The sequence below is a fragment of the Temnothorax curvispinosus genome, unplaced genomic scaffold, assembly GCF_003070985.1.
Source record: "Temnothorax curvispinosus isolate PA1 unplaced genomic scaffold, ASM307098v1 QBEX01006396.1, whole genome shotgun sequence".
Classification (NCBI taxonomy): Eukaryota; Metazoa; Arthropoda; class Insecta; order Hymenoptera; family Formicidae; genus Temnothorax; species Temnothorax curvispinosus.
In genome coordinates, this window is record NW_020216176.1 from 57,537 (window position 1) to 84,192 (window position 26,656).

Consider the following 26,656-nt stretch of genomic DNA (forward strand, 5'->3'; position numbering starts at 1 on the left):
ATTTTATTCCTAAATTCTGCATCGCGAAAAATCGCTAATATGGTCACAAACAGTCGCGGCCGCGACCGCGCATTTTTTTTTTCGCGGACGATTTAAGCTCGAGATGGATCGCGCTCTGCGACAATTCATTATCACGGCAGAACGAACCTCAGCTATTGTAGCAAGGCTCGTCCGAGATTAATTACGGCTTCATCTGCGCGTGAAAAACCGCCGCGCTCGTCATGCGACACGCGTAAATCGTACTGAGGAACGAAAGCGACGGGTTTGTCGATAATAACAGGACTGCCAATACTGCTTGATCGTTCGGTAATAATGACACAGTAAAATTATATTAATAGCGACTTTTTTTGTGCGAAGGAAGAGTTATAACGACGTGATTGATATCTGTGCCTCTCCACGCCTCGCCGGTACCCATTTCTCTATACATAACGTTCTCTTTTACATATATATTTTTATATATATATAAATCTAAATTTTATAATATGTATTTATAATGTTCATATTTATATATAACACACTTGTCCTAGACGTCAAATGCATTGACTTCGAAGCTCGGATGATCGACACCCTCCGATCCTCTTCTTTCTCATTTGCTGTCCATTGACCTGCACGGTTTTTCTCCCTATATTCTTCTCGCCCTCTACCCAATATATGCTGCCTCAATATATATTTGCTATGCTGCTACCAGTGACGGGTAATTGCAGCGCGCGATGTACGCAACGTACATATATACGGCTAAACATTGCGCGGAACGTTCTGAATATTTTTTTATATGTTCATTTAAATTAGAAGATACATCTCGAAGTATACTCGTTTATATTTGGCGGATACGCGTTTGTACCTCTGTAGACGCCGCTGTGCTCGCCGCGATACCGCCGTCAAATATCCGATAAACCTGTGTGGAAGCTGCACGGGTCAGTGAAATTCGCGGTTAAAAGTCGTTCGAGAAATGCCCTGAAGAGCCGATTCTTATCGACCCGCGCAGTTTCCCCCCCAGGAAACTCTCACAGCGCGCGATTTCACGTCTCAACGCGAGCAAATTATTACCCGAGAAAACAGGATATAGAATTTATACAGGCATGAACTACTGTACACACGAACATTCGATCATATACGCACCGTGCGCGCCAACAATCGGAATACCTCTTGCAAAAGACGAAATATTTACTTAACGTTACGTGAGCAATATATGGAAACGAGAGTACAATTTCTCTAATTAAAAACAATTCTCACACCCGATCGTCTCAATCCACATCGATCATTTTTTTTTCTTTCTATTGAAAACTTCTTGGTACCTACTTTCGCGACGGTGAAGACCCACCCTTTCATTTTGTGCGGCGTCGCCGCGCAAAAGAAATTTCGCGAATGGATAATTTCAAAAAGATGAAGGAAAGCTCCTTCGTTAATTTCGATTGGAATCGAATAAGAATTGTTTGCAATAAATCTTCATCTTTCGTCTATCTTTCAGCGTTTAAGAGTGCCGTTAAAAATATAAAGAAGACAGTTTACGCGGCGCAGGTTTCATCCCTCCCGAGAATGTCGGATGCGCCACGTCCGCCTGCGTCTCGTTCGCTTTCTCTCGATCGCGGCGTATCTTTTTAATTCGCGCGCGCGTTTGTGTGTGCGGTATGCTTTAAACATCAACGAAAAAAATTGAACTCGATCGGACCGTGTGTGGGGATTACACGTCGCGCGATCGAAATCGTCGCCGCCGACGCGAGAGAAAAACGAGAGGAATCGTCCGAGCGCGCAACCGATTCTTTTTCCCGCGAAAGCTGCACCTTCGGCGAATCCTGCGTACGCGTGCGACGCTTTGTCTTTGTAAAAACGTGGCAATTTGATTGTTCAATCCGAGATACTTGGCCTCGAGAGTAGTCTCGCGACTCTTCGGATGGAAAATGCGACGACGCGGCCCGTCGAATATCCATAAGTCTCTCTCGCGCCTTTCCTTTCGTTTTTTTTTGTATTATTATACTTCTCGTTTGTGCTACGCCTCCCGAAACTACTGCCGACTTACTTGGCGACACGATAAAATTTATTACTTAATGCTCTCTCTATATATAGTTCGCAATTATTAATCTTCTTCTCTTCTTCACGTAAATACGTATACGAGTATATAATCTGTACGCGTCCGTTTTTTTTTTGGGGGGGGGGGGGGGGTTGTACGTGTATGTACGTGTGTGAGTACTCGGGTTTTCACACCGCGTGAATGTCATTAGCTCGGATGATCTCGTCCTGACTTAATTATAATCGTGTATCGACGATTTCAATTGACTACGGTCGAAAGGTGGGCACGTTTTCTTTTCACGCACGTTAATTATGAACAATTGACTTCGTACTCGTTTCTAAAAAACTTATAATCAGACATCAAAGAGCTCTCTCTCTCTCTCTCATTCCTTCTCACACTCTGTTCCGAACAGTATACTCTCTTTAATTTTCGCGCCCGAATTTTCGCTAAAACACCTCGTTATTCGCACAATATATCCTCGCTGGATAAAAGTCGTTAGAGAGCGAATTGTTATGTACTGCATAAAGAAAAAATATACGCGGCTCATTTTCTTGCCAGCACAATAAGCTTGACGTACAAAAAGAATCGGCAAGCTAAGAGAAGTTGGAAACTTTACACAAAATCGATTTTAGAGAAACAATATCAACGATGCAATAGATAACGGCAATAATTAGATATTTGGATGCTACAATCGCGTCATTGTTCTCGTCGATACTCAACGAGGTACTGTTGGAAGTATTTTTATTATTCTCGTTGTATTTAACTTTCGAGAAATATTATTAGATCCTTGCGAATAAAGCAAAGTGCTTCTTTAATACTGTTCCATGCGACTGATTGTGACTTGTGAGTATGTCTGCAGTAAATCTCTAATAAATACTGATAGTAATATTCTGATAGTAGAAGAAGAATAGCAAAAATGTTTAAAAAATAGACAAAATTATTAAATATTAAAAACGCGACACAAATATTAACTGGTTCTATAAATGCAATATTATACATCGCATATTCACATGGTCATATTAATAGATTATTAATTACTTATAGACGCAATTTAATTTAATAAAATAATTAATATTTGATTTTCCCAATTATTAATATTGTTACGCTAAATGTAAACTCGATTTCTAGATTAATCTATAAAGCTATTTATAAAATACGGATTTTTTTCTTAAAAAGAATTATAAGTCATCACAATATAAAAACACAATGGAAAAAAACATTAATTTGATTTGTCTCATCTTCGTTCTCAATAAACGATTCGTCATAAGAGTATTTTGTAAAGTCTCTATAATCTATGTCTATAAACAAATGAAAAAATATTTTGCAATTTCTCATCGTGCAAAATTATTTACAGCGTACCGCTAAATTCACCAATATTCCTTCAGGAATAAAATTTACAGTTATTTTTTCGTTCCCAGGTTCAATTTATCAGAATTTACATATTATTCTCTGTTAAATCGTTAAGTATTAGTTTCTTGAAAACTTTTACTCTATTAATATTAATAAACATAAAGTTATGTGTACTTATTAATTATTATCTACTTTCTTTCCACGATATATATAATGCTTAACTTTTTTTCATGATTTATTATTTATTTATGTTATAAAGTATTACAGTGAAAGATAGTAAAAATTGTTACGATTTAATATTTTTTCTTTCCTGGAATTTAATAAAATTACTTCTCTATTTAACTCAGAAATGAATTTATCGATACGCTGCAATCGGACGAGATTGAAATCGAGACGCATCGCTTCCCTCGAAAAAGAACGAGACCTCCGATTTTCTTACTAAATTAAAAAAAAATTAGCAGCTTACCTACATTTACGCTACGTTAACTTTCGACTAATCGTAATCGTCAGCGTCCGCCGTTGTTTCTCCTTCTCTATTAATCTCGAGAACGCTGAGAAATACTTAATAGGGACTTTATACACATATTACGTTTACCTCGCGCGATCGCGCTATTTGTTATAAAGTAATTTATCTAAATTGTATGCGCCGGTCTATGTCTTATCAGCGTGAATCTTAACACGAGTATGCCGACTACGACTCCGCTCCGGAAGACGGAGCTCGGACCTTATCGCGAATTTCTCGGCGATCGGAGGACCGAGTTTGTCTTCCGCGGCGCAAACATGTTCGTCCTCGTTAGCTCCCCCTCGTAAAGCGCATAATCTGAATATCCATTTGTCTACCTAACTACACGGAGCCTTCGCGAGAGCTCCATCACGCGCGTTACCACACATACGATGGATTTCGGCAGGCGATTAATCAGTTATTTAGACCGTTCGCCGAGTCCGTTTCGTCCCGACGAAATCGGCAAGCTCCATTTACTTACAGACATCGTGAATCAGGGTGATTTATAAATGGTAAACCGGAGAGGTGTTGCGCCAGACTTCGGAAACATACACGTGAGATATGCGGTTTTTCTTTTTACGTGTACATATCTTGCTGCTCGTGAGGGTGTCGTGGTGTGTTTGCGAACATGTGTCTCGTGTAGCACACAATGATGCACAGAGAACAGCATCATGCAGGAGAGAGATTTCGAAGATCGAAAACTGCAGCGACACGGGTTACATGTCGTTCTTGATTCGACGTCGCTACGCGCTGAATTATCTTCCATTCTGCGTCGATATTTTAGAGATATTTCTCAAAATTGAAGAGGAATATATCTATTAATATAATAAAATATCGAACTGCAGAAGGTCGTACGTGTTATTAATTATTTTTGTTTAATTAACAATACAATTGGATTATTATCATATCTATTTTCATGCGTAGCGATACTATTATCGAGCCAATAACGACATAGTAATGTCTTAGCGAGTGTCCACGTGCCGGAAAGATCAAAGTTTCTAGTAATAGCGGTAATAGTATAGTAGAATTATATAGTAACAGTAATAGAATAGTAGTAATAGTAGTAGTAGTAGTAATAGTAGGCCGTACGAAGTAGATGGCGAAGGGGAAGACGACGACAGGCAGTAGCATAGCGATAGTTCGACGATCAGTTCGAGCTGGAAGAAAAGTCACTGGGAAAAAAGAGGAACTGAAACAGAGATCTGAAAAATTAATGGAATTAAATAAAAATTAAATCTCTCTTGAGAAGATTCCCTCCGGAATTAATTACACCGAACAATCGAGTCTCGACGTCCCGAGGAAAGGAAATGTCGGTCGATTAAACAAAGAAAAAAGAAAGAAAAAGAAAAAAGAAATTAAAAGGATTATCAAACGGGATTTCATCGAAAATTGAAGCTCTAGTACTAGTATACAGATATTATTGCTGCGGAATGAAAGGTATCGCGATTGCAAGTATCACAGCAACGTGTGAGGTATCTCCCCTCACGTAACGAGCTACGTAGAGGGAAAAGAAGAGCGCATTATTGGAGTCGTGAGTCTTAGAAAAAGGGACAGGGTTATAGTACATATATATACATTGAGATAAGAGTGTGTGTATATATATAGCATGTATATATATAGTATACAGACAGATGTAGAGCTACATAGATATACGGAACGCTAGAGGTACAAGTAGAACATGATATATGGAATACGAAAATTATATAGAGTGCCACTAGACTTAGTTATGCAGCATGTTGACAATACAAAAACGTTAGTACGGTAGTGGTCAAGCTCGTCAGAGATAAACGCGACGTCCATTCAATAGCTCGTGCGGTTCCCCCGGTGCTCTCGCGCAAAATATAATCTTCCCCCGACGAGATATATGCATCTTTGCATCTTGTTCAATAAAAAAAAAAAAAAAATACAAGTATTTACATCAAATATTTTCCAACAACGCGTTGAACGATCAATCCCCTCGTTTGCCGAGCAAGAATTTTAATATTCGTTTGATTCTTTTGGCCTGATAACGATTCTCGTCGTTCAAAGCCATTTATTCTAATTAATAATTATTGATTAGGATTTTAAATATCTCTCATCAATTTTCAATATATTAAGGATAAAGAGCGATACGCTCCGACGTAACAGGACTCGTCCCGAAAAATATGGATGGACGTCGAGAGTGATCTCTGACACATATCGGAAGTGTGTGTGTGTATATATAGATATATACACTTGTTGGCAAAAATTCAGTGCCACCGGAGCAAAATAATCGCACGGCTTACGATCGTGCTCGCAATCTCGACTCGGTCGATCGACGTCGCGGCGGAGACATTGCCAACGCATATATAAATTACTCTGTAAGGATCGCGGCTCGATCCATTCTCTCTTCTCCTCTCTAATACCACATTAGACGCCTCTTGCTTCCCTTCACTTCTCATCTCATTCTCTCCCTCTCTCTCTCTTTCTCTCCTCCCTTCTCGCCACTTCACTTCGCGCACTCTTTCTCGATTCTAAAAAGGTAATGACGTTGATCCCATAGAATACAGTGTTTTAAACATCTAGGCACAATTCCTAATGATTGTTTTGGGCGAGCTTGTGCGCAAGAAAATCTTCCTCCCTCACTCCCGAACGGCGGAACTCTGGTTTCTCGATCTTTCGTCGCGTCGTGGATGTTCTGCCCGCTTCTAACACAACGTCGCGGGCAATTTCTCAACAGAAGCGCATAACTAAGAACAATAATCCTTAGAGAGATGGAAAATACGTGTGCTTTAATTATTATTGAAATTGCGCGCAAAAGAGGTCGACAAATCTAAATATATGACGACTTCGATGTCTTCAATTTTCGTCAAATAATCTATAGAGAGAGACAGTTTGATATAAAAATTTCTTTACTTCGCATACCACTTCGATGTAAGATTGTGCAAATCATCAAGAGATCGAACAATTGTGATTAATTAACGATTAATTATGCGCTTCTCTCGCGTTTTTTTCTTTTCCGGCAATGCAGAGTTTTTCAAACGCGTTGAAAGATACGAAACACCAAGTTCGCAGTTACCCTTTCTTCCTGTGTAGACCGTAAGGGTCACCGCGCGCGTGTGGATCACGAGCGTCGAGTGTGCAATTTGTGATTCACTCAGTTTTGATCCACATCGACGCGGTTTCTCTTAATTAAAAAAAAAGGCAGAAGTAAAAAGAAAAACAAGATAAAGTAGAGCGGGTCATATGAGCGGGAAGTCTGAGGATCGCGCGTGAGAAGCGACATAAGGAGTTTATCAATATGTGATGTGTATATATATTTATATGTATAATACATACATATAATGCATCCCTCAGGGATAAGAAATAAATCGTTCCTTTTCGGGGAATAAGTAAGATCGCACGAAGCGCTCTTTAGGTCGCCCCCGAGGATCGCGCGTAATGGAAAAATGATTCAGGGAGAAGGGGCGATCAGGCGGCCGGAGATATACAGAAAAAAAAAACACAAAAAAATGGGTAGGTTTATTTTTTTTCTTGTTTCAATCGTTTTCTTGACAAATCGAAGATTAATTATATGTATATGTACTTTCGTCCCGCTCGCTCGCGAAGTCTTTTTATTCTCGCTTCGACACTCGGTGATATCAGAGGAAAGGATGGTCAGTGGAAGAAATAAATGTGTCGAGGGATATAGTGTGACAGAGAAAAAAAACGGTATAGAGATTCGCAACACCAAGTAGATGCAAGGGGAGGGAAAGGGGAAAAGGATAAGTGGAAATTTCGATTAAAAGTAATTGTTTTTTTTTTTCGTTAAAAACGAGATAAAATAAAGAACAGGCAAGGACATACAGTTACTTACGAGCCGTAAACGCATTGACGGTTACAGTAAGAGCAAACATTGGTCGGAGCGGCAACAGTAGCACTCATAGTATAGTAGAGTAATACAATAGTAGAGTAATATAGATAATGATAAGAATAGAAGTATAGTATAAAGCACATACGATTTATATGTATATATAATAATAATATATGTATAGAGAGAGAGAGTATGTGAGAAAGATTAAGAGAGATAGAAGTAATATAGATGATGAAGAGAGAGAGAAAAGTAGAGACAGAAAAGATATAGTATAGTTATGATAGATGCTGAATAGAGTGTGATAACGATCCACATTGCCATTAAACTCGATTATCGTAAGAAGATAAGGCGTGCCCCATCTTTCTCCTCTTTTTTTTTAATTTTAAAAGTTACTGATGCTACAGTCATCGCAAATTAAATAGCAATAAGAATCGTCGTGAATTTTTCTGACGGAGAGAGAAAAGTTGAAGCGGAAAAAGTAAGAGTGATAACAGAATATGACTAATAGTGACTAATAGTGAACAGTGATGAGAGTAGCAATAGTAGAGTAATAGAGTGGAGTAATAGAGTATAGCAGTAAGTGACAGATAAGAGTAAACAGTGATAGATAAGAGTAAGAGTGAACAGTAGTACGATTATCAAAGAGGGATAGTCCGGAGAAATTAATTAAGATAATGATAAAAATATACTACGAACTAAGAAGTGCGTTTTCTAGCAGAGAAGAGCAGTCTCCCTCTCTCTCTCTCTCTCTCGGCACGTAAAATTAAGCGCGTCGTTAATGCTAAGATAAAAAAAAAGAAGGAAAATTTATTAAAGATAAGAATAAAGTAATTATAATAAGAGTAGATAATTAATATTAATTAGCGCTAATAATAGTAAGAATCGCAGTGGCGATGATAATAGCAACCGGCGACGATTAAAAAGTATAAAAATAAGATTAAAAGTAAAAGAAGCGCAAGGATAAAACGCAAAAAAAAAAATACAATAGCTTCAGCGGGAAGAAGTAGTGAACGATGATAATACCGATAATGTCAAAGTGGTGGAACGGGAATACTCGTAAGACGCTAAAAACGCGGACAGACCTGGAAGATATGCAAATTGTACAATCGAACTTCTCGCACTCTTGTGATATGTACATAATATTCCCTTAAATATTTCCTGAGGTAATTTCACGAACGAGCATACATGTAAACGTAAAGGAACTTATTTTTTTCGCGCAAGTGAGATTCGTGAAACGTTATCTCTAATTCACAGAAAAGTTACGCTCGTCTAAATACACACACCTCTTTCGGGCTAATAAAACAAATAACGCGGACAAGAAATTATAAATACGAATAGAATAGGAAAACAGGCATCTCTCGAGATGTTTTAAGGACGAAGTTAAATTAAGAAGAGAGAAAAATTTATACGTTACAAAACTTGGAACGATACGCAGCCAATGGAACAAAACGACGCGCCAACGATCGATCTCTTTTGAGATCGAACGGTAAAAGCGCCTCCAGATCTGTCGAGGTGGAAAATCGAGAAAAAAAAATACTTTTTTTTTTTCGTAAAACAGGGCTGGGGTCCAAGAGTCGAGCTATAAAAAGGTCGTGGGCGATAATGTTAACAATATCGCGTCGGCGTACACTGTACAATGTGTTTTGGTTTCCGTGGTGAGCGTGTCGCGCCAAAAAAAAGGCACGTGGAAGATCGTCAATCGTATGTGTTTCACGCGTGTCAAAAAGTATATATATCTTTGTGTTTTAATAATATATATTGTATATAATAATATATATATATATATCTCATGCATGTGTGTATGTATGATAAATGCGAACGTGTGGATGTGCGCGCGTCTCGCGTAAATGCTGATGACCGGACAATAAAAAGATCGGTCTCGTCGATCGTTTTCTTCGACGATCCGAAAAAAAGAGTCTCTCCTCCCTTTTACTCCTCTCCTTCTCTCTTTTCTCCACATTACAACTGTGTGTTCCCTGAATTTTTGTTTCTCTTACTTTCTTCTTTTTCTCCTGCCGCGCGCTTCCATCGCGATTCGTGCACCGCGGTGCAGGGCGCAACGAATGAAATAAAATAAAAAAAAAAAATGATCACTCGCGATCTCCGCCTTCCTACCGATAGACTAATCCCTAATCGAACTTACTAAGAAAGAGCTTAACCGTAAAACGCCCGCTCTGACAATGGTTCTCGTCGAAAGAAAATTGTCTGTTTTGCCGGAGACGAGCTGATTGTGACTTGCAACGCAATTCCTGGCCCATGATTGGTTTTCTCTCTCACATATATATCTTTTTTTTTTTTCGAAGATTTATCAGATTTTAGAGCGCGCCTCGCCGAAGATCGACCTCCTGCTAACGCGATCCCGCACGTTTCCAGATTTTATCAGCCGTGCTCACGCGTAGCAAATATTGTTTTCCGCAATAACGGAGAAATGTCTTTCAAGAGACTGAAAGATCTCCTTTTTTTCCTATCTTTTTTATGGACAGCGACGTGCGGGATTGCCATCAGCTGTTGATCGGATCGGCGAACGGCGACTGTGAGACGAGGGAAAGAAGGAAGGTAGACGCAGAAAACCAAGGATCTTCCTGGGCACGGAATTTTGGAAAGTTCGAGAGCTAAAAGGCGGAGTTGACACACTTGTCACGATAGGCTTGGAAGTTTTTTTTTTGCAAATAGGCGAAACATAGCTGGCAAGATTGCTCGGAAAGGCTTGGAGCGAAGAAGTGATATATGTACAACCTGAGATTTTTCATGAAATTACCGAAAAGGATGAGAAACGTTAAAAATGTTACTCTAAGCTCTATATAAATTTATCGAACGAAATATATTCCATTTTCAATATTCATTCGCGAACGATTTTTATAAAATTTCTCATTAATGCGCCAACCAATAGGAGACTCAACAATGCAGCTAACATATCGTTAAAAGGCAATCCGTTAAAGATATATATTATCAGCCACGAAATGTCGCGAAGACATAAAACTGTCCTTCCAACAATCGTCTTGCGAGAGAAACATCGATCTAGTTACAAATCTAGAACACCGTCGGATATAAATAAGTCGCGATAACGACGCGAGCCGGAGAGAAACGAAACAACGTATTTTTATCTTTATATCTTCCGTTTTCTTTTCTTTTATTTACAGTTTTCTGGCTTGTTAGATTGCGAATTCGCGCGCCTAGTTGTCCGCCAGCTCGGTGAAATTCTCTCGAAGAAGGAAAGTCCACGATCGGAGAGTATGATGGGGGAAAGCCTCGTTGTAGGGGGCGGGGATGATAAGGGGATGTGAGGGGACCGAGAAAAAGAAGGGAACACGAAGAAAGGGGGTTCGGTGCGTAGGCAGCTTATCACGGCTTTTCCGAGATTTCCTTCGTCAAATTGTCGATACAGAGAGTCGAGTGATTGTCATTTAACTATACACATTACTTAAGTCTGGAGGCTTAATTAGAAAGGAGCTACTACACGACTCTAAGACGCTACTAACGTTTCTTTTTTTTTTTTAACTTCGCTAAACATTCCTCGTTACACATCGCCGCCTTTCTCTCTCCTCCTCTCTTCTCCCTTAAGCGACTCGCTTCTCATCGCCTTAATGACTACTGCTTAGTTAATTTCTACAACTCTCGTTGACTTACAACGTACAGCGGTTTTTCTTTTTAACGTAATTCAGCCGTCCTTTGTACGTGCCGCTAATCGAGAAGAAACAAACAGATACCCTACATTTCCGACTACGAAGGTGTCGTCTCGTCACGAGAGGCTCTAAACGATCCCCTCAATCTCGCTACTTATCTCTCTTTATCACCTCAAAAATTAGGCTCCATTGAATTGTACGTTTATCTCTACGTTCGCGTTCCTCCTCTCTTACGGTATACCTGGTTATATTGGCATGGCGACAGCGATAGAGCGATACAGTCTCGGTACTACTCGAAATATTTGATAGCGGCTCCGTCATCGAGGCCTCTCTTTGCTATTCCCCCCTTAAAGTAAGAAACCCACTGTAGGACTACGAGACGTAAGGACCGGTCGAACCGCTTCCTTCTCCGCGAACGAAGGTAAAATTGATTGACAGGTTGATTGATCGTTCGTTCGTTCGCGGTCCTACCGTCTCGTCTCCGTCACGCCTCCGTCCTCGAAGTCTAAACTGGCCCTCGTGACCCTCGAAAGTAAGAGCCAGGCAAGAAAATCGCGGAATCACTCAGTCAACAGGCACACCAACGAATAATCCGCGTGTCCCAGCGACCTATGCATGTCGAGACGTTATTTACGCAGAAGAAGAAACCTCGCGTTTCGGATTCTCCTCGTCCATCCGCGCCCAAAGGATCGAGATAACAATCGATGTGATAAACGCAATCTGAAAGAGCTGAATTTAAGGTTTTAGCTTTATCTAAAGAATAATATTAATTGTTGGCGTTTTGATGTAAAAGTAAAGTATGATCTTCACAAGTTCTCCGAGTCTTTATGGAGTGTATCATCCAATTGTGATTGCTTTAATATTATAGCGTTTAATTTGAAACCGATCGCTATCTCAACCCTTCCAATCGGTTACTCGATCCGCTCTCTTACTGTCGACGTTCTATCCCGAAGACCTCTTTGTTACGGTCCGCACTTTGGAGACCCTGTGTGTCTTTTAAATGCTTCTCCCCTCTCGCGATAAACTAATGTATACTTATTTTAATTTTTCGAGCTGTATTTTTCCGTGTGAGTGTATGTGTTTTGTGTACGTCGTGTGTATGTCGTCAAGTCGTATTTTCTTGCTGCTGGCCGCCCGTTACCATAAAATTAAAACTGTTCTCTCGATATTAAGAAGAAGGAATCACTTGCGAGTCGTGATGGACTGCCAATAACTCGCAATTGTGAGAAACATGATAGATCGCGACGTCCTAACTCTAATACACGAAAAAAAAACTTGACGCGAGAAAACGGGGACGCCGTCGGCAGCGATGACGCGTTCTTGGATCTGTTCCTTTCTCGGTATAAACAACGCCTAAGGCCCCGGTTAGGCAAGCAGATCGTATCCTGATAATTTTCTCAACGATGTATCTCTAAGATAGCACAGATATAGTCATTTTAAACTCATCATATACATATATATTTTTATACCTCACGCCTCTATCCGATGACGTTAACGTTGCATATTGTATGTACGTGTGTATGTGCGTGTGTACGCGTGTCCTCCTCCGTCTTTGCCGTTTCCATGTACTTGAGAGTTCCGCCGCGCATTATACAATATATATATATATTCATATAGATTAATCTCTCTAATTTATGATAATCCGTAACACGTTAGTAACCCTATATATAGACTTATCCCTTATTAATAAAATATAGATTATCGGGATGCAGCCGCCGCACATTTTGGACACACCTGTTACAATGCGATATATCAAATATATAATAGATATAAGTCCGTGTGTGAATGTACGTGTGTGTGTGGGTGTGTGTGTATCTGTGTGGGTGTATGTCTGCTTGTATGCTCGCGTACATATTATAGTTCAATGTTATACCTTCTGTGTGTAGGCTAAGCTTCGTTTACTAACGTGGCTCTCTATCAGACCCCGAATTTCCTTTGGTCCGAGTGCAACGCCGCGCCGTCGATTCTCCCCCCCCCCCCCCGTGTCTCGTGACTCTTCCCTCGGGATCAACGAACCGTGCGATCATCGATACGCGGAATTTTACACCTTAACAAGAAACAGACATCGCGTCAGGATAATGAAACCGTTAATGCCCGCTTGAACATCCTTGCTGGAGATCTTTTCTTCTTTGATTACGATTCGCGATCTACCACTCGCTGCCCGGATGTTCTCGCGTTCTCCTGGATACACGAAAGGGTAGCGCTTACTAGTCGCGAGGGGGGGGGGGGGATGAAAGCGAACCCCCCCGCTGAACTATACCGGCCGATTCCTCGCGCGACGAGTCTGGGGAAATTTCGGAGTCTGAATAAATTCTACGACACCATGTAGCGAGTGCTGGCTACTCCAACCCTCACCTCGGCCCCCCTCAACCCAGCTAGTGATATAGTCGATCCGTCTACAGGGTGCCTCCTCTCTTTTCTTCTTCATCTCTCTTTTTTTTTCTTCTTTTCTTTATCACGCGAGGACCGTCCGAGCGGAAAGGAGGAAGGCCGATCTAACGTGTCGTACGGCGACAGAATAAACCGAATAAGTGTGCGATTTAACGTCGGGCACCCTGTAGATATCTATAGCTCCGTATTATGGCTGCCCCGTTTCCGGTACGACGTATTCTACTAATAATAATAGTCCATCACGGAAAGAAGCGGCTCGCGCCGCTCGCGAAACGAGTTACTTTGGCGATAACGCTTCGGAAGGAACCTCGCGCCGAATTCCTCCTCCTGCGAGCAGAAAAGCTGATTGTCACCATTAGCGTGGTGTGGATGTCGAAGAAAAAAAAGAAAGAAAGACGGAAAGGGGAAAGAAACGTTCGGGGTTTACGTCGCGAGAGGACATTCCGAAAACGAGAGAGAAAGAAAAATGAAGAAAGGGGATGAAACGCTGGGTGCGTGCGTTTACGTGGATCGTCACGTGTGTTGTGTGTTCCGTGTGGATGGGTGGTGTGCGGACGCGTGCCGTACGCGTCGGCAGGAATGTGCTAAGAAACGGCCGGCAAGCGACAAAATGTAATTAGCGATCTGGCGTGAACGACGGTGGGTGCTCGACGTTGCGATTCGCGAAAAAGATACACGTATTTGTGTATGTTTGTGTATATATATATGTATGTATAAATCGAAATATATATATATGTAGCTCGGGAAATCGAGTAACACTCTCTGTGCGAGCTGTTCAGGTACGCTTAGACGATATTCGTGCCGGAAGTAAGAATTGTACGGAAGCTCCCGCACAGTCTCTCCCTCCTTTTTTTTCCCATCCTCGTGGCACTCTCACGCTAGGTTCCGCGATATGCGATAAGAATCAAGGAGATACGAACGTGTAAACGCGTGTCAGCGCGCGGGCTGTGTACAAGACGCTTTAAAGGTGCCGCACGAAAAATGATCCTGGCAAACGGAACGGGCAAAGTAGGATCCGCGTAAGAGCGAGAAGCGCCTCTTGAATTCCTAGATCAATACAATAGAGCGAACTAAGCGAGCCACCTAAAAACGAGAAGAATCTATTTCATTCGGTCAAATAAAAGCTGTATCGCGCGCTGTATGTATATACATCCGTGGGCGATCGCGGAGATGTATTTTCGGTGTATTATTAATGGATATATATGTATGAGTGTATGCGCGAGTGTGTATATGTGTGTAGGTTTCGTGATTTGCCTCACGTGTGAGGCAGACGTTGCAGTCCGGGTGCTCGGAACGTGTGTGTCCGGTTAAGAATGTATAAATGCAGTCGAAGTAAATAATGTAGTATCAGAGGTCCGAAAGACACAGATCATAGATGCAAAGACTGGCCCCTTCGCTCATGCCGGCTACTCGCTACATCTCTAAACAACTAGCTGATTGGTCAGTATTCGATCAAAGCGAGATCGCCGATCAGGGGGGGTCCCACGTATGACCGTGCGAGGGGGAGAACCCCCGGGGATCGGCGTCCGCACGATCGAACAGGGATATCCCACTGATCACCAAGAAATCCCATTCTAGAATATTAACTGCTAGCCTACTTTGGCACAAACAGCACATCATGCCCGAGCCGGCATTCGCTTTGTTTTATATATTTTTTTTCACAGTTTCGTCACTTTCCCCGCCTTGTACGATCGCTGCGCGGTTCTCGACATGGAGGAACTCCTCTTCCCACCCCCTCTACGTAGTTCATCCGTCCAGAGTCGCGCGACACTACACTCGCGTGAATACAACTCGTTCGCTCCATCTCTCTCTCTATTTCTCTCGCACTCGCGCAATTACTCTCTCTCTCTTTCTCTCTCTCCCTCTCGCTCGCCTCAGTTACGCCTTCGCATAACAGTCCTTCCAACACGCGCTATTCATCTTCCTACTTCTCTCTACGATCAGTTATGTTATATCAGTAAAATTTAATTGACTCCAACAGAACGTCGATTAGACAGAAACCCGTGGGCTTCGCCGGTGCGCGCGCGGCACGTTTCATCGCTTAAGGACTTCAGGATTCTCACTCTTGATAAAAATGAGAGATCGATCATCCTCAATGCAGCGCCCGATTAAAATTCCGCCTCGCGCATCTCGACGAGGACACCCCAGACGCCTCGAAAACCGTCCCAATCGATTTCTACATCTTGCGCTTTATCATCACGTCGCGCTACATCATGCTTCTACTAAATCCCCGTAAATACGATTCTAGCTTATTACTTTGCTTTCATATCCACGTATTTATGCATCTACAACGCTCCGTCTAACAAGGACTCAACATTGCAAATGGGCTCATCGGATGATGGCCACCTCGAATACTAATGTTTGATACTTTTCTCGAAATATTCGCTTGTGTTGACGGGGCATCCTCACAATCGCCGACTACTGAAGGAATGCTTTGATATCAGGAACTCTCGATGGGGTAAAGCGAGGCTCGTCAAACGATGGACCTATCGTTGGCACAAAGATAGGATACTCTTCTCTTTTCACACACGGATATCATCCATCGGCGCGAGCCATCTTCGAGGTGTCCCGAGTGTGTCACGTCGATCCGCCAAAATCGATACAAACATTCTGCGCGCGCCCCGCACGTTGCAAACTTTTTAATTAGCGATATGTTCAACAGTTCACTCTTCCTCTCCTAGTCAATTACTTATCTAGTCGCTTACTATACGATTAAGATCCTAACACATGCCTAAGCATCTATTCTAACTAAGAAATCTGCGCGCATTCAGTTGTATCTATGCGTCTGTGTGTATTTGTGTTTGTGTTGTATGTGTGTATTATAAATCAGACGGCGGTTGAAACATTTATCTTCGCGCGCGGCGCATGCATGATTGTGTGTATGTGTGTCTCGTGTCCGTGTACGTATAACTGCATAATTGTACGGTCTTGTAAAGACGCGATTACGTGTGCGGGTGCGATATAATACTTATCTCCAAACTGAAACATACAAATTATAAAAATGCCATCTGCGACGACCGTACGATGACGCGTGCAAAACGCGCCGCGTGGGCCTCGGAGCGAAGGACTTCGCCTCAGCCATCGAGCGTTCAGGCGCCGTTCGACCCCTCCTAAGAAGCGTTCGACTTCGCCGGATAGTCGAGAATACTGCAGGTACTCTTCGAGAGCGAGAAACTCACCCCGCGAAGAAGCATAAACGTAGGTCGAGCGGGCCTGAGTACGTTCAGAGTAGCGTAGCCCAATTAGAATTAGCTCTCAGCACGCAACGAACGACTTTGATAATTGCTTCGCTTCCGCCTTACGAACGGATCAACCAATCGCGAATAAGTAACGGATACGGAAAGAATTTTGAAGGCCGATTTTGGGGCCACCACCGCTGCGATTTCGGCTGCTGCCAATTCCGCGACGTAAAAATCAAGGCGAGGGCGATCGGTTCGTCGGCGAAGTAGTAGTACCTCGTGAAAGCATGCAAAAGGTCCCGTGACATTGGCCATTTTCTTACTTAGATACCCGGTTAATTAAACACGCCGTTCCCGTCGTACTCAATCGATCAGCATCGTCGATCGTATTGTCTCGCCCTCGAACGGAACGGAAGCCACGAAGAAGTACGCTCGGTCGCGCATGTATTTGGTCGTCAGAAGAATGAAGATTGTCTGGTGGGAAACGCTGCTGGTTCACGGCTGTCGGTCGCCGCCGTCGCCCGTGAACGTACGACGATCGTCGGGATGGACCTCGCAGTCCATTTATCTCCACTTGGCTTCCCCCCTCGAGTCCGTTCGCTCGTCGAACGAACACGTCGACCTACGGAGACCTACTTCCGAACTGTGATATACGGACGCCGTCGCGCGCGCTTATCGCGAGATGGTCGCCCTTGTGTCCACGTAACTTTGAAAAATCCTTAACCGTAATCACTGTAGCGGTCCGGGCCGCGCGATCATGAATTTTACATGTATAATAATATATCTTATCTTCCCTAGCGTTAACTCTGTACAAGAGTCGAGGACTGTTCGCCACACTGCGCTATTTCCTCGCTCCCGTCTAATCTTAATCTCTCTTTCCTCTTTTACGCGTGCTTTCTCTATAGCCCGGCTGCTAGGCTCTTCGTCTCATTTGCATATAATCTCTCTCTCTCTTTCTCACTTTCTCTCTTTGTATTTTTCTTTCCCTGCGACGGTCCTGGCTTTCACAAGAATGATCGATTTGTCGCGTTATTATCTTTCTCTTACTCTCACTCTCACTCTCTCTCTTTCTCTCCCCGTAATCGTCGTCTGTTTCTAAATTCCTCACATTAAAAATTATGAAATTGTCGCGTTAATACGCTCGAAAGCCAGCACCGGAAACTACCTTCGAGAAGGCCGTCGCGAATTTGCCTCTTCATCATCTAACTTGAGCGCTTGCAGCCCTGGTACATCTCGAAACACCCTAGCGACCCTCGAATCGTCAGAATCAACCGGATGCGGAAATAGGTGCGTGCCATATGTATAGACGTCCCAACAACAAGGGCAAGGCCTCGAAAGCATCCTAAGCTCGCTCGGACGAGGTAGCTCCTAGTCCGCTTGTGCTGCCGCTTCGAAGTCCGAGTGCGCAACGTAGTCCCGCATGGGTCACGCGTGCAGTGCAGCCGGTCGACAGCAGCGTAGCGATTCTCGCAGGAACGGACGAGCACCTGAGCGGATCCAGCTACGGGACCATCAATCGTAGACCGAAGCGGGTGACCAAAGGGGGACTAGGGTGTACGGCTGGTACCACTGCTGCTCGTGCGGTGGCGATTCTTGTTAGATGTTGCTCTTGGAGAACGACACTCTGAGATGGTTGGACTCGCTAAGCTGGTAGTTGTGCATTTTCTGCGAAAAGAAGAACGGTCGGCTTTATAGTCAAGCAGTTGGAACTTGCATTACACGTCGTATAGTCATTACCGCTGTCAGATATAACTTCGATTAGATTTCAAGTAAAGTTAAAACTTTTTTCTCCGTACTTTCTTTTTCCTCAAAAATACTTCCGTAAGAAGAATCGATACATATTATCTTTTTAAAATTAACACAAGGAATTCTACATATTTCTCGTCAAAAAATTAAGATTAATAAATAATAACAAAAGCAAACAAGTTTTAAAAACAAAGCTCCTTCAGAGTGAAAGTTGAGCAAAGGGCTTACAACACTTTTCCATAAAAATTGCAACTAATGAAACAAGAAGGAAGCCATATATAGGCTTTTCACCAGGAGGCCAAAGTTCAACTTGAGTTGTAACACTATTGACAGTAATAATGACTTACGATCAGCGCAGCCACGGCATCGTCCATGTTAGGCATCTGTATGAGAGCCATCTTTCTGTCCTTCGGGAAGAACTTGAAGGCTTTCACGGTGAAGCCGTTCTTGGTGAAAGCATCTTTGATCTCTTCCTCCGCTACCGTAGCCCTGAAAAAGTAAATTGAACGTCGTTAAGCCAGTGGAAGAAGAATGCCGCGTGAAATACTTAATTCATGCACCGTTGCTGGATCACTTACGGAATGTTTGATAAATGCAGAGTCGCGCTCGGCGGATAGATGTTCTGGTAATTCTTCGAGCCGGGTTTTTTAAATCGATGAAGGGTGCTGTTGGTGTAATCTTTCGTGAGGCCCGCGTCTGGCTGACCTTCTTTTGGCAATTGGACTGTTTGGTGTTTGCTGAGCATTACTTTGATTTGCTTTCCAAACACTCTTAACTTGTCCATATGAGTTAGCGCTGTTACATAAATTAAATAATATTAATTAGCCATTGATGTATTTAAATGTAACATAATTAAGCTGTAATTATAATACAGGTCATACATATATAAAATAAAAAACCGTGTTTTGTAATTTCTTACATTAAAAAATTCCATACTTCGAGTTTATAGAAATATATATATTTTTTTCGAGACAAATTTAATTAAGAGATTATTTACGAGACTATTTACAAAATTCGATTTCAAGTCACCATTATGCATGCCCGCAATAAAAATCACTCACCTAAAAGCGCCTGATGAGGTTCGGCCATCTGTATTAGTGCCGAGTCTTTCTTGTTGTAGAGGATCTTCACACGCTGTACATCCCCGTAAACGCCTATATGCACAATACGCAAATTTCTCTTTAGTAAACTCGGACGGGAGCAACAAACCGCTTTTTTTTTAGACAGGCTGTTTTGAGGATTATCGAAGATGAACGGGACAATATTTCGGTCGATCGAGATCGGGGTACGATCGGATCTAAGAAATCGGGACATGCAAGAGGCGAGCGATTCGGCTAGAAGCTTTACTTTCAAAGTACAAAGTTACTTCGGTTAACAAAATAACGGAAATCTGTTATAATATTTAAGAGTAATCTCCGTATTGATAATTCTATATATTTCAGAGTGCACGCCATTTTTTCTATGGAACGTTCTCTTTTAATAATAATTTAATTTGCTAAAAAATTAGAAAAGCTAGAAGTTATTATTGTAGAGTAAATTTGCAATTATTAATATATTGATAATCAAATAAATTTTTGTTAAAATGAAACGCATTAAATTAACGACAGCGACAACATTTTACCCGTGTTTCCACCGAAGTTTAATTAATTTAAATTCTACATTTTTCGATGTTACACGTAGCTACAGAGCGAAGCGAATGAAATTTTCGCTGACTAAAAGTCGAAAAAATGGATGTCTACGGGGCGGACAGAAAATTTTTTAATAATTTTTTAAAAAACGCGTTTCGCAACACAGTACGTGATTTTTGTACGTTCGTTTGTAATTATCCGGGAAAATCTGCATAACAATCGCTCGCGGGAAGGAAAAACGCGACCGCAGCCGAGTCGCCACGCCTCGTTAATAGTGAGTTTTCCTATGGAATTACGTAAAATAAGCGAAAGCTTACGTAATATTAAGGTTGTGTGGAACTGATATTAATAAAATATTAATGAAATAATCTTGTATAAAGAGATGCTTGGAAATAGAGATTGTGAGAGAACGTGTGTTCGGTGGTGGTGGTCGAATGGGCGGCATGACGATATGGTGATGACGGTATGAACGGTGATTATGAAATTTGCGAATGGAGTAGCTTGTAGTAATAAAATAAGTTGAAATCACGAAAATATCGAAAGAGATACGGATTAAACGTTAATCAGAATGTGTTATGTATGGCGGATGTTTCGACGAGAATAAAACATGACGAGAGGGAAAGAATGAACGATGCTCGAGTTTTGTGAGTTGCCGAAAAGAAAAAAAGAGAGAGAAAAAAATAATCATACAAATAAAACAAAAAAAATAATAATAATGAAACGAAATAAAAACAAAACCGAGGAGGAAGGAAGAGATCTTTTCTTCTTTTATTTTTCGGTATGAAACGTAAACCTCGGACGTGACAATCGTGTATGAGAAAGATTCTACGTTGGCGTGTTCGTTTTGTGCGTGTACACGGTTTTGTCTTGCTCGTCGCTATCCGCGAGGAATAATCTACGTGACCGAAGAAAAGATTCGGACGATTGTCTTCGCCTGTGCCATTTTCCATCTCTTTTTCTTTTTTTTTTCCCTTTCGTTTTAATCGCGCGTACAAGAATATCCGGAGATACGTGTGATGTCGCGTGTCACGCGCGCGTCCGGATTCGTGTGGTGTTGCGTATAATGCGTGAGAGCGCGAGGGTGTAAATATAATAATTAATAATGTAATATAATTAATAATATAAATGTGGAGACGTACCAAACAGGGTAAAGAGAGCGTCAGGCGTGACCATCTACACAGAGAACAGACAGAGTCCAGTCAGTAGTCAGCGAGTATAATAGGATTCAAATGTATAGTGTTGATGTGCGCACAAGATTCGCATTTCTGAAGTTAATGCTCGCGCGTAGCCACGGAAAAGAGATGTACTTCGACAGAAGATACGATAAAAAAAAGTTTACTTTTTTTTACACGGTGTATCTAGTATAATCGTCCACGCGATAGATTTTTCAGTGAGTTTCGGTGACAAAAAAATGCAATTTTTTTTTTGCAAAAATTGAGCACGATCGAGAGAGTGGTTGCCAGACTGCGAGGCTTGTGCGCGACACAACGATAGTAGACACACAGTTATAGTACAGTAGTGACAAGTTGCAGCTGCGAAGTGTGACGTCGACACACAGTTTCTTGCCGAGGCGACATTCATCATCCCATAGTTGATGCTTCTTACGCGATAATGTTCGTCGGTTTTGTCATTGAACGCTACATCTAAGTTCGTATGCAGGAGCTGATAACAAGGGCACGTACGCTCTTAGCAAAGACACGAGGAATTGTTTAAACGTACGTACTAGATAACGGATATTGAAGACGCGTGATCCTTCATATCACAAGTACCGAAGTACGAAAAAGTAAATGAATGTCGCCTCGCAAGAAGTAACGTCGTTCAGTCGACGACGCTACGAATTAATTAGGGCGCAGGATGGTGACACGTTGGAGTGATTTGTATGTGTGTTTCGAAAATGAGCGGGGCAAGATCAGGGGCAGAATCAAAGAATCTCGAGACGAAACAGGGTACATACGCATCGCGGCTCGATTTTTCCACCTACCCGACAGAAAGATCTTGTCCTATTATCTCAAATAAATCTTCCTAAAAAAAAAATCGAGTTTACTCTTCCTCCGGATTCCGAAACGTTCGGAAACCGAAACGATTTAACTCTCTCGCTGTTCACCTTCTTGTTCTAAATTGGTACTACATTGACAAAAATATTTGTAAATTTCTTACGGTAATTTTCCATCTCGGTAACAAACGCAAACTTGAATCGCGAGATCTCTTGGCAATCAAGATGCGCATGTCGCGGAGTCTGCGAGTTGATCCTCCTGTCTTGCGAGTTCCCAGTTGGAGCGAGATCAGCCGAACTCGGCGGAAAGATCGAGCCGGAGAATCGAGAGATTGCGGGGGTTTGCCTACGTAGCAACTACGCTTGTAACTCGCTCGTTAGGCCGTGTAATTATACGTGTATGCACGTGCGTATATACCGGATGGGGGTTGGTTGGTTGGTTGGTTCCGCGTGTCGCACACACTGAGAGAAATAGCGTGCGGTCTCTTTAAGGGGTTGGGTGAGAGAGACGAGGGTACGAGAGCCCGGGGAACACGAGAAGAGAATAGAGAGGGAGAAGTGAGAAGGTACAGAGAAAAGATAAAGAAGAGGCGGTCGCGCGTATGTGTGCCATGCGTGTGTCGCGGCGGGCAAGACGATAATGTTCTTGCGAACGTCGAGTTACAGCGGACCAGGGGCTCGAGTACACACACACGCGGCCCATACACACGCGCACACACGACACACATACACACTGCATAAAGACACGACAGATGCCACACTACAGATACATTATTTCGCATACGACATACTTATTCGTACGTGGGCGGCCTACTTCTCTCAGTGTTGCTCGAGGTCTACTCGAACAAAGCGCAACACCCCCATTATCGCGTGCATCGTTTAACGCCTCGTTTCGTCAAATACGCGTTGAGTCGAAATTTTAGACCGATTTTCGACCTGAATTTTCTAACATCTGTAGATGCTAAAGGATCAATGTAGGTTTAATTTACATGGAAACTTTAGTCCTACTTAGCGTCTCTAAAATAGCAGAAAACGCACAAAATGCTACTTGTAAGTTTTAAAGATTTCAGTAAAAACCTCCGGGTCCTCTGGATTTAACCAATATTGGAGTCCTCTTTAGAATCTACCATTAGCATTTTGTGAGTTTTCTGCTATTTTAGAGACGTTAAGTAGGACTAAAGTTTCCATGTAAATTAAACCTACATTGATCCTTTAACATCTACAGATGTTAGAAAATTCAGGTCAAAACTAGGTCTAAAATTTCGACTATCGTTGTGCCTGGAAATCTACGTTATTCATCGTCACGTATTAGTCCGAACAGACTTCCTTCCAATCGAAGTGAATTCGTCCAAGCCAAAACGCGCGATTGGTCTTCGCGAATAAAACGCAAATTATTGTAGCACAAAGTCATCCCGGCAGATCGAAACGAAGAGTCAAACGAACACGACGTTCAGTGGAAACGGCATCTTCCACCTCTTCTTCATTCAGTGCGATTCCGGTTGATGAAAAGGCGGTATACGAAGAAAATTTCCGGGAAGCTATTCCAGCGTTACGATAGTCGGAAGATTTTTAATTGTAAGAACGTCGTGAATAAAGAGATAAACTACCCAATTTTTTTCTTCCCGGAATCTCTTCGTGTATACCGTGCCGCGGATCTCCGTACGGGATCCTCTCGTTCTTGGGGAACAACGCGTCGAGGAGGACGGGAACGGTAGGGGGTTCGGAGTCACGAGGTACTTACCTCCTCGTTGAGATTGCTGACGAGCAGCACGGCCGATGCTTGCGCGCTTCCCTGCACCCGGACACCTAGACCGGCCGCGCCGAGGGGGAATCCGCCGAGGCCGGCGAGCCCGCCAGCCGGGGGCACGCCGTTGTAGGGACCGGCCAAGGGCGAAGCCAGGCCGTGCATGGCAAAGGGCGTGGGCAGCACACCCGGTGCCCCTGCAATGGACTCTACTTCAGGAAGTTCAGACGACATTATTACATTGCCGACATTGCGATAAAAAAAAAAGAAAAGATACAAGACGAAAAGATATAGTTTCGAGAACCGCGCGCGATATCCTGCCGCCGGGAATTTCCGGAATCGTCAAGTCCGAATGTAAAAGCTCGCGTTTCTAATTACGGCGTCGCGATTCGTCGAACAGTCATTTCCCGTCGTGCCCCGAGCGATCTTCCCTCGGCGTCTAATTAATCGTGCTTCGTCGCCGTGGTTTTGCGGAGACCCCGACCGACCGTCGCGAGATCGCCTCAATCCTCAATCATCAACGGACCGTTTGCGTAACGAGATAGGGCGCAAAAGTGGATTACATCGTTGCAGATTAAACACCAACAACAACGCCGTGAAATTAATTTAATCCAAACAAGCGCCGGGCCGAGCGTGTAATTTAAACTAGCGTTGTCGCCGCGATACAAACGGCAAAAATCCGGGCGATTCGGCTCGCCGAATCGCACTCGCCCGGTACTTTGTACTAATTAATTAATTTACCCGAGGAAATAATAACGTCCGACCGGCGCACGCCAGCGGACAGCGGACGTAGGTTTGAAACGCCAGCAAATTGCTTCCACCATTGCGAGATAATAATAATAATTCAGCCCGACGTCCGAGTGACGTAAAATCGGTATCGCTACTAATGTAATTAATTCCGATAAACGTAACGCCGCGCCGCGCGCGCGATCGTGCCGCTAATTGGCCGATCAACCTTCCAATTATACTTTTCACAAAGCCGCTCCGCGGGCTTTCACACGCTTGCCAGAAAAAAATACAAAAACGTCCTGAATTCATTCGGAATCGACGATTTAACGGCGATGAATCCTATAAAGCTCGCCTGTCACGAGCTATTGTATGCATATATTCAACTATTATCGGGTTATTATTACACAAAATCGCGTAAGAGTAACGCAACTCCATTGTTTCGTGTGTAACCTATTCAGAATTGCTTCGATCGAATTTCGTTAGATTGAGCGTTTAATGATGAATTTTGCAAAGCGCTTGATGCCGGTTGTAGCTATATTCAATTATTACCGGAGCATCGCTATATAGAAACGTCCGAGATTAACGCGTTTATCGGATATATAATTATTATTCAGAAATTACTGTAGTCTCGACATTTTAATATTAAGATTTCCGTTTCAAAATAATATCTTAGGGAATCTACCCGCAAGAATTTTTGCAACATTTACGGAAACATCTTGTTCATAAATAATTAAAAACGATTTATTCGGCAGGTCAAACGTGATCGAGTTGAAAAATTTCAGAGAAATGGATTTTACATAATATAACAATACTCACCGGGTATTCTGGCACGCGGCTGGGAACCGGCACCCATGAGCAGCAATTCGCCGCCGAGGGCGAGCGACGCCGCATCCAGATTGGCGTCGCCGGTCGGTAGATTCGGGTTGGTGTAATCCCGGGACTTGTCGTTATTGTACTTAACGTTCAGATTTTGCATCTTGCTGTAGTCGATACGCAGCGTGCAGCAGGAGTTGTAGACGTTCTGCCCGTCGAGCGACTGCACAAGAAATCATGGAATTCTTCGTGATTTGAGAAAACATGGGCATCACGTTTAAGCTTAAGAACACACGGTGGCTAGTAAAATACAATAACAACAACGACTCAAACATCTGTTTGTGTCGATCTTTTCGTTTTTTTTTTTTTTTTTAATTTGGTCGCTTTATTAATAATTTTCTGTCAATTTAAAATTTCGACAAAATCGAGACATTATAGTTATCATTATCTTGTTTTTATAACGTGTATCTTAAGGAAATTAACTGCACAAAATTTGAATTAAAAAATGACAAATTTCTTTAGGAAGGAATAATCCTACTGCGCGATATTATCGAAGCAAAACTATTCAATTAGTTTCATATCAAAGATCAGAAAATCTCGTGAAGCATACATTGCAACAAATCAGGGAATTGAAAAAAGAGGAAGTTAGCTGTAAAAGCGAAGAAGTTTTAAGAGATCAAGATTGGTGGACGCTGAACAAATTTAAAGAAATCCAGACAAATGATTCTACACGTGCTACACGGCGAGATCCGCGAGAGTTACGAGTCAGATTTCTCGTTAGGTCCGTGACTTCCGCTAATCAACATCATCTGCAATGTTAATCCAAGTGCTCCTGAGACGTATGAAATTTACGTTGCGGGTTGTCATACGCAAGTGTGTTTCGTGCGCTTAATGCGGACGCAAGTCGGTCCAGGTCGCTTGTTTGAGCAACGTGCACGACGCGCATTGTGCGCGACTACGTACCCCCTGGGGTATCACGCGGGTGTGTATACGCCCGGCCGCTCTATATTTACACGGGCTAATGAATTTCGTACATAATTAGCGGGTCGGCCCGCGCTGCAAGCCTTTGGCGTGCGCGCACGGCGGCCGGTCGTCTCTCTCTCTCTCTCTCTCTCTCTCTCTCTCTCTCTCTCTCTCTC

The 26,656-nt window shown here is 42.6% G+C and overlaps 1 protein-coding gene across 10 annotated transcripts in view; it reads right to left on the reverse strand.

The window, feature by feature from the left end:
- Nucleotides 1-1,416: 1,416 nt before the first annotated feature.
- The window catches only part of LOC112455823 (polypyrimidine tract-binding protein 1), a 219,305-nt gene continuing 194,065 nt past the window's right edge, over nt 1,417-26,656 (reverse strand). For 8 of the 10 annotated variants that reach the window (XM_025018018.1, XM_025018016.1, XM_025018019.1 and 5 more), the window contains 7 exons: nt 25,521-25,740; nt 23,973-24,187; nt 21,378-21,411; nt 19,672-19,764; nt 19,189-19,405; nt 18,958-19,099; nt 1,417-18,529 (listed from right to left, as the gene is read on the reverse strand). In XM_025018018.1, the coding sequence (XP_024873786.1) occupies nt 18,461-18,529; nt 18,958-19,099; nt 19,189-19,405; nt 19,672-19,764; nt 21,378-21,411; nt 23,973-24,187; nt 25,521-25,740 (990 nt within the window). In that variant the 3' untranslated portion in view covers nt 1,417-18,460. The remainder of the gene's footprint in view (nt 18,530-18,957; nt 19,100-19,188; nt 19,406-19,671; nt 19,765-21,377; nt 21,412-23,972; nt 24,188-25,520; nt 25,741-26,656) is intronic. The other 2 variants (XM_025018014.1, XM_025018013.1) reach the window with 2 other exon arrangements.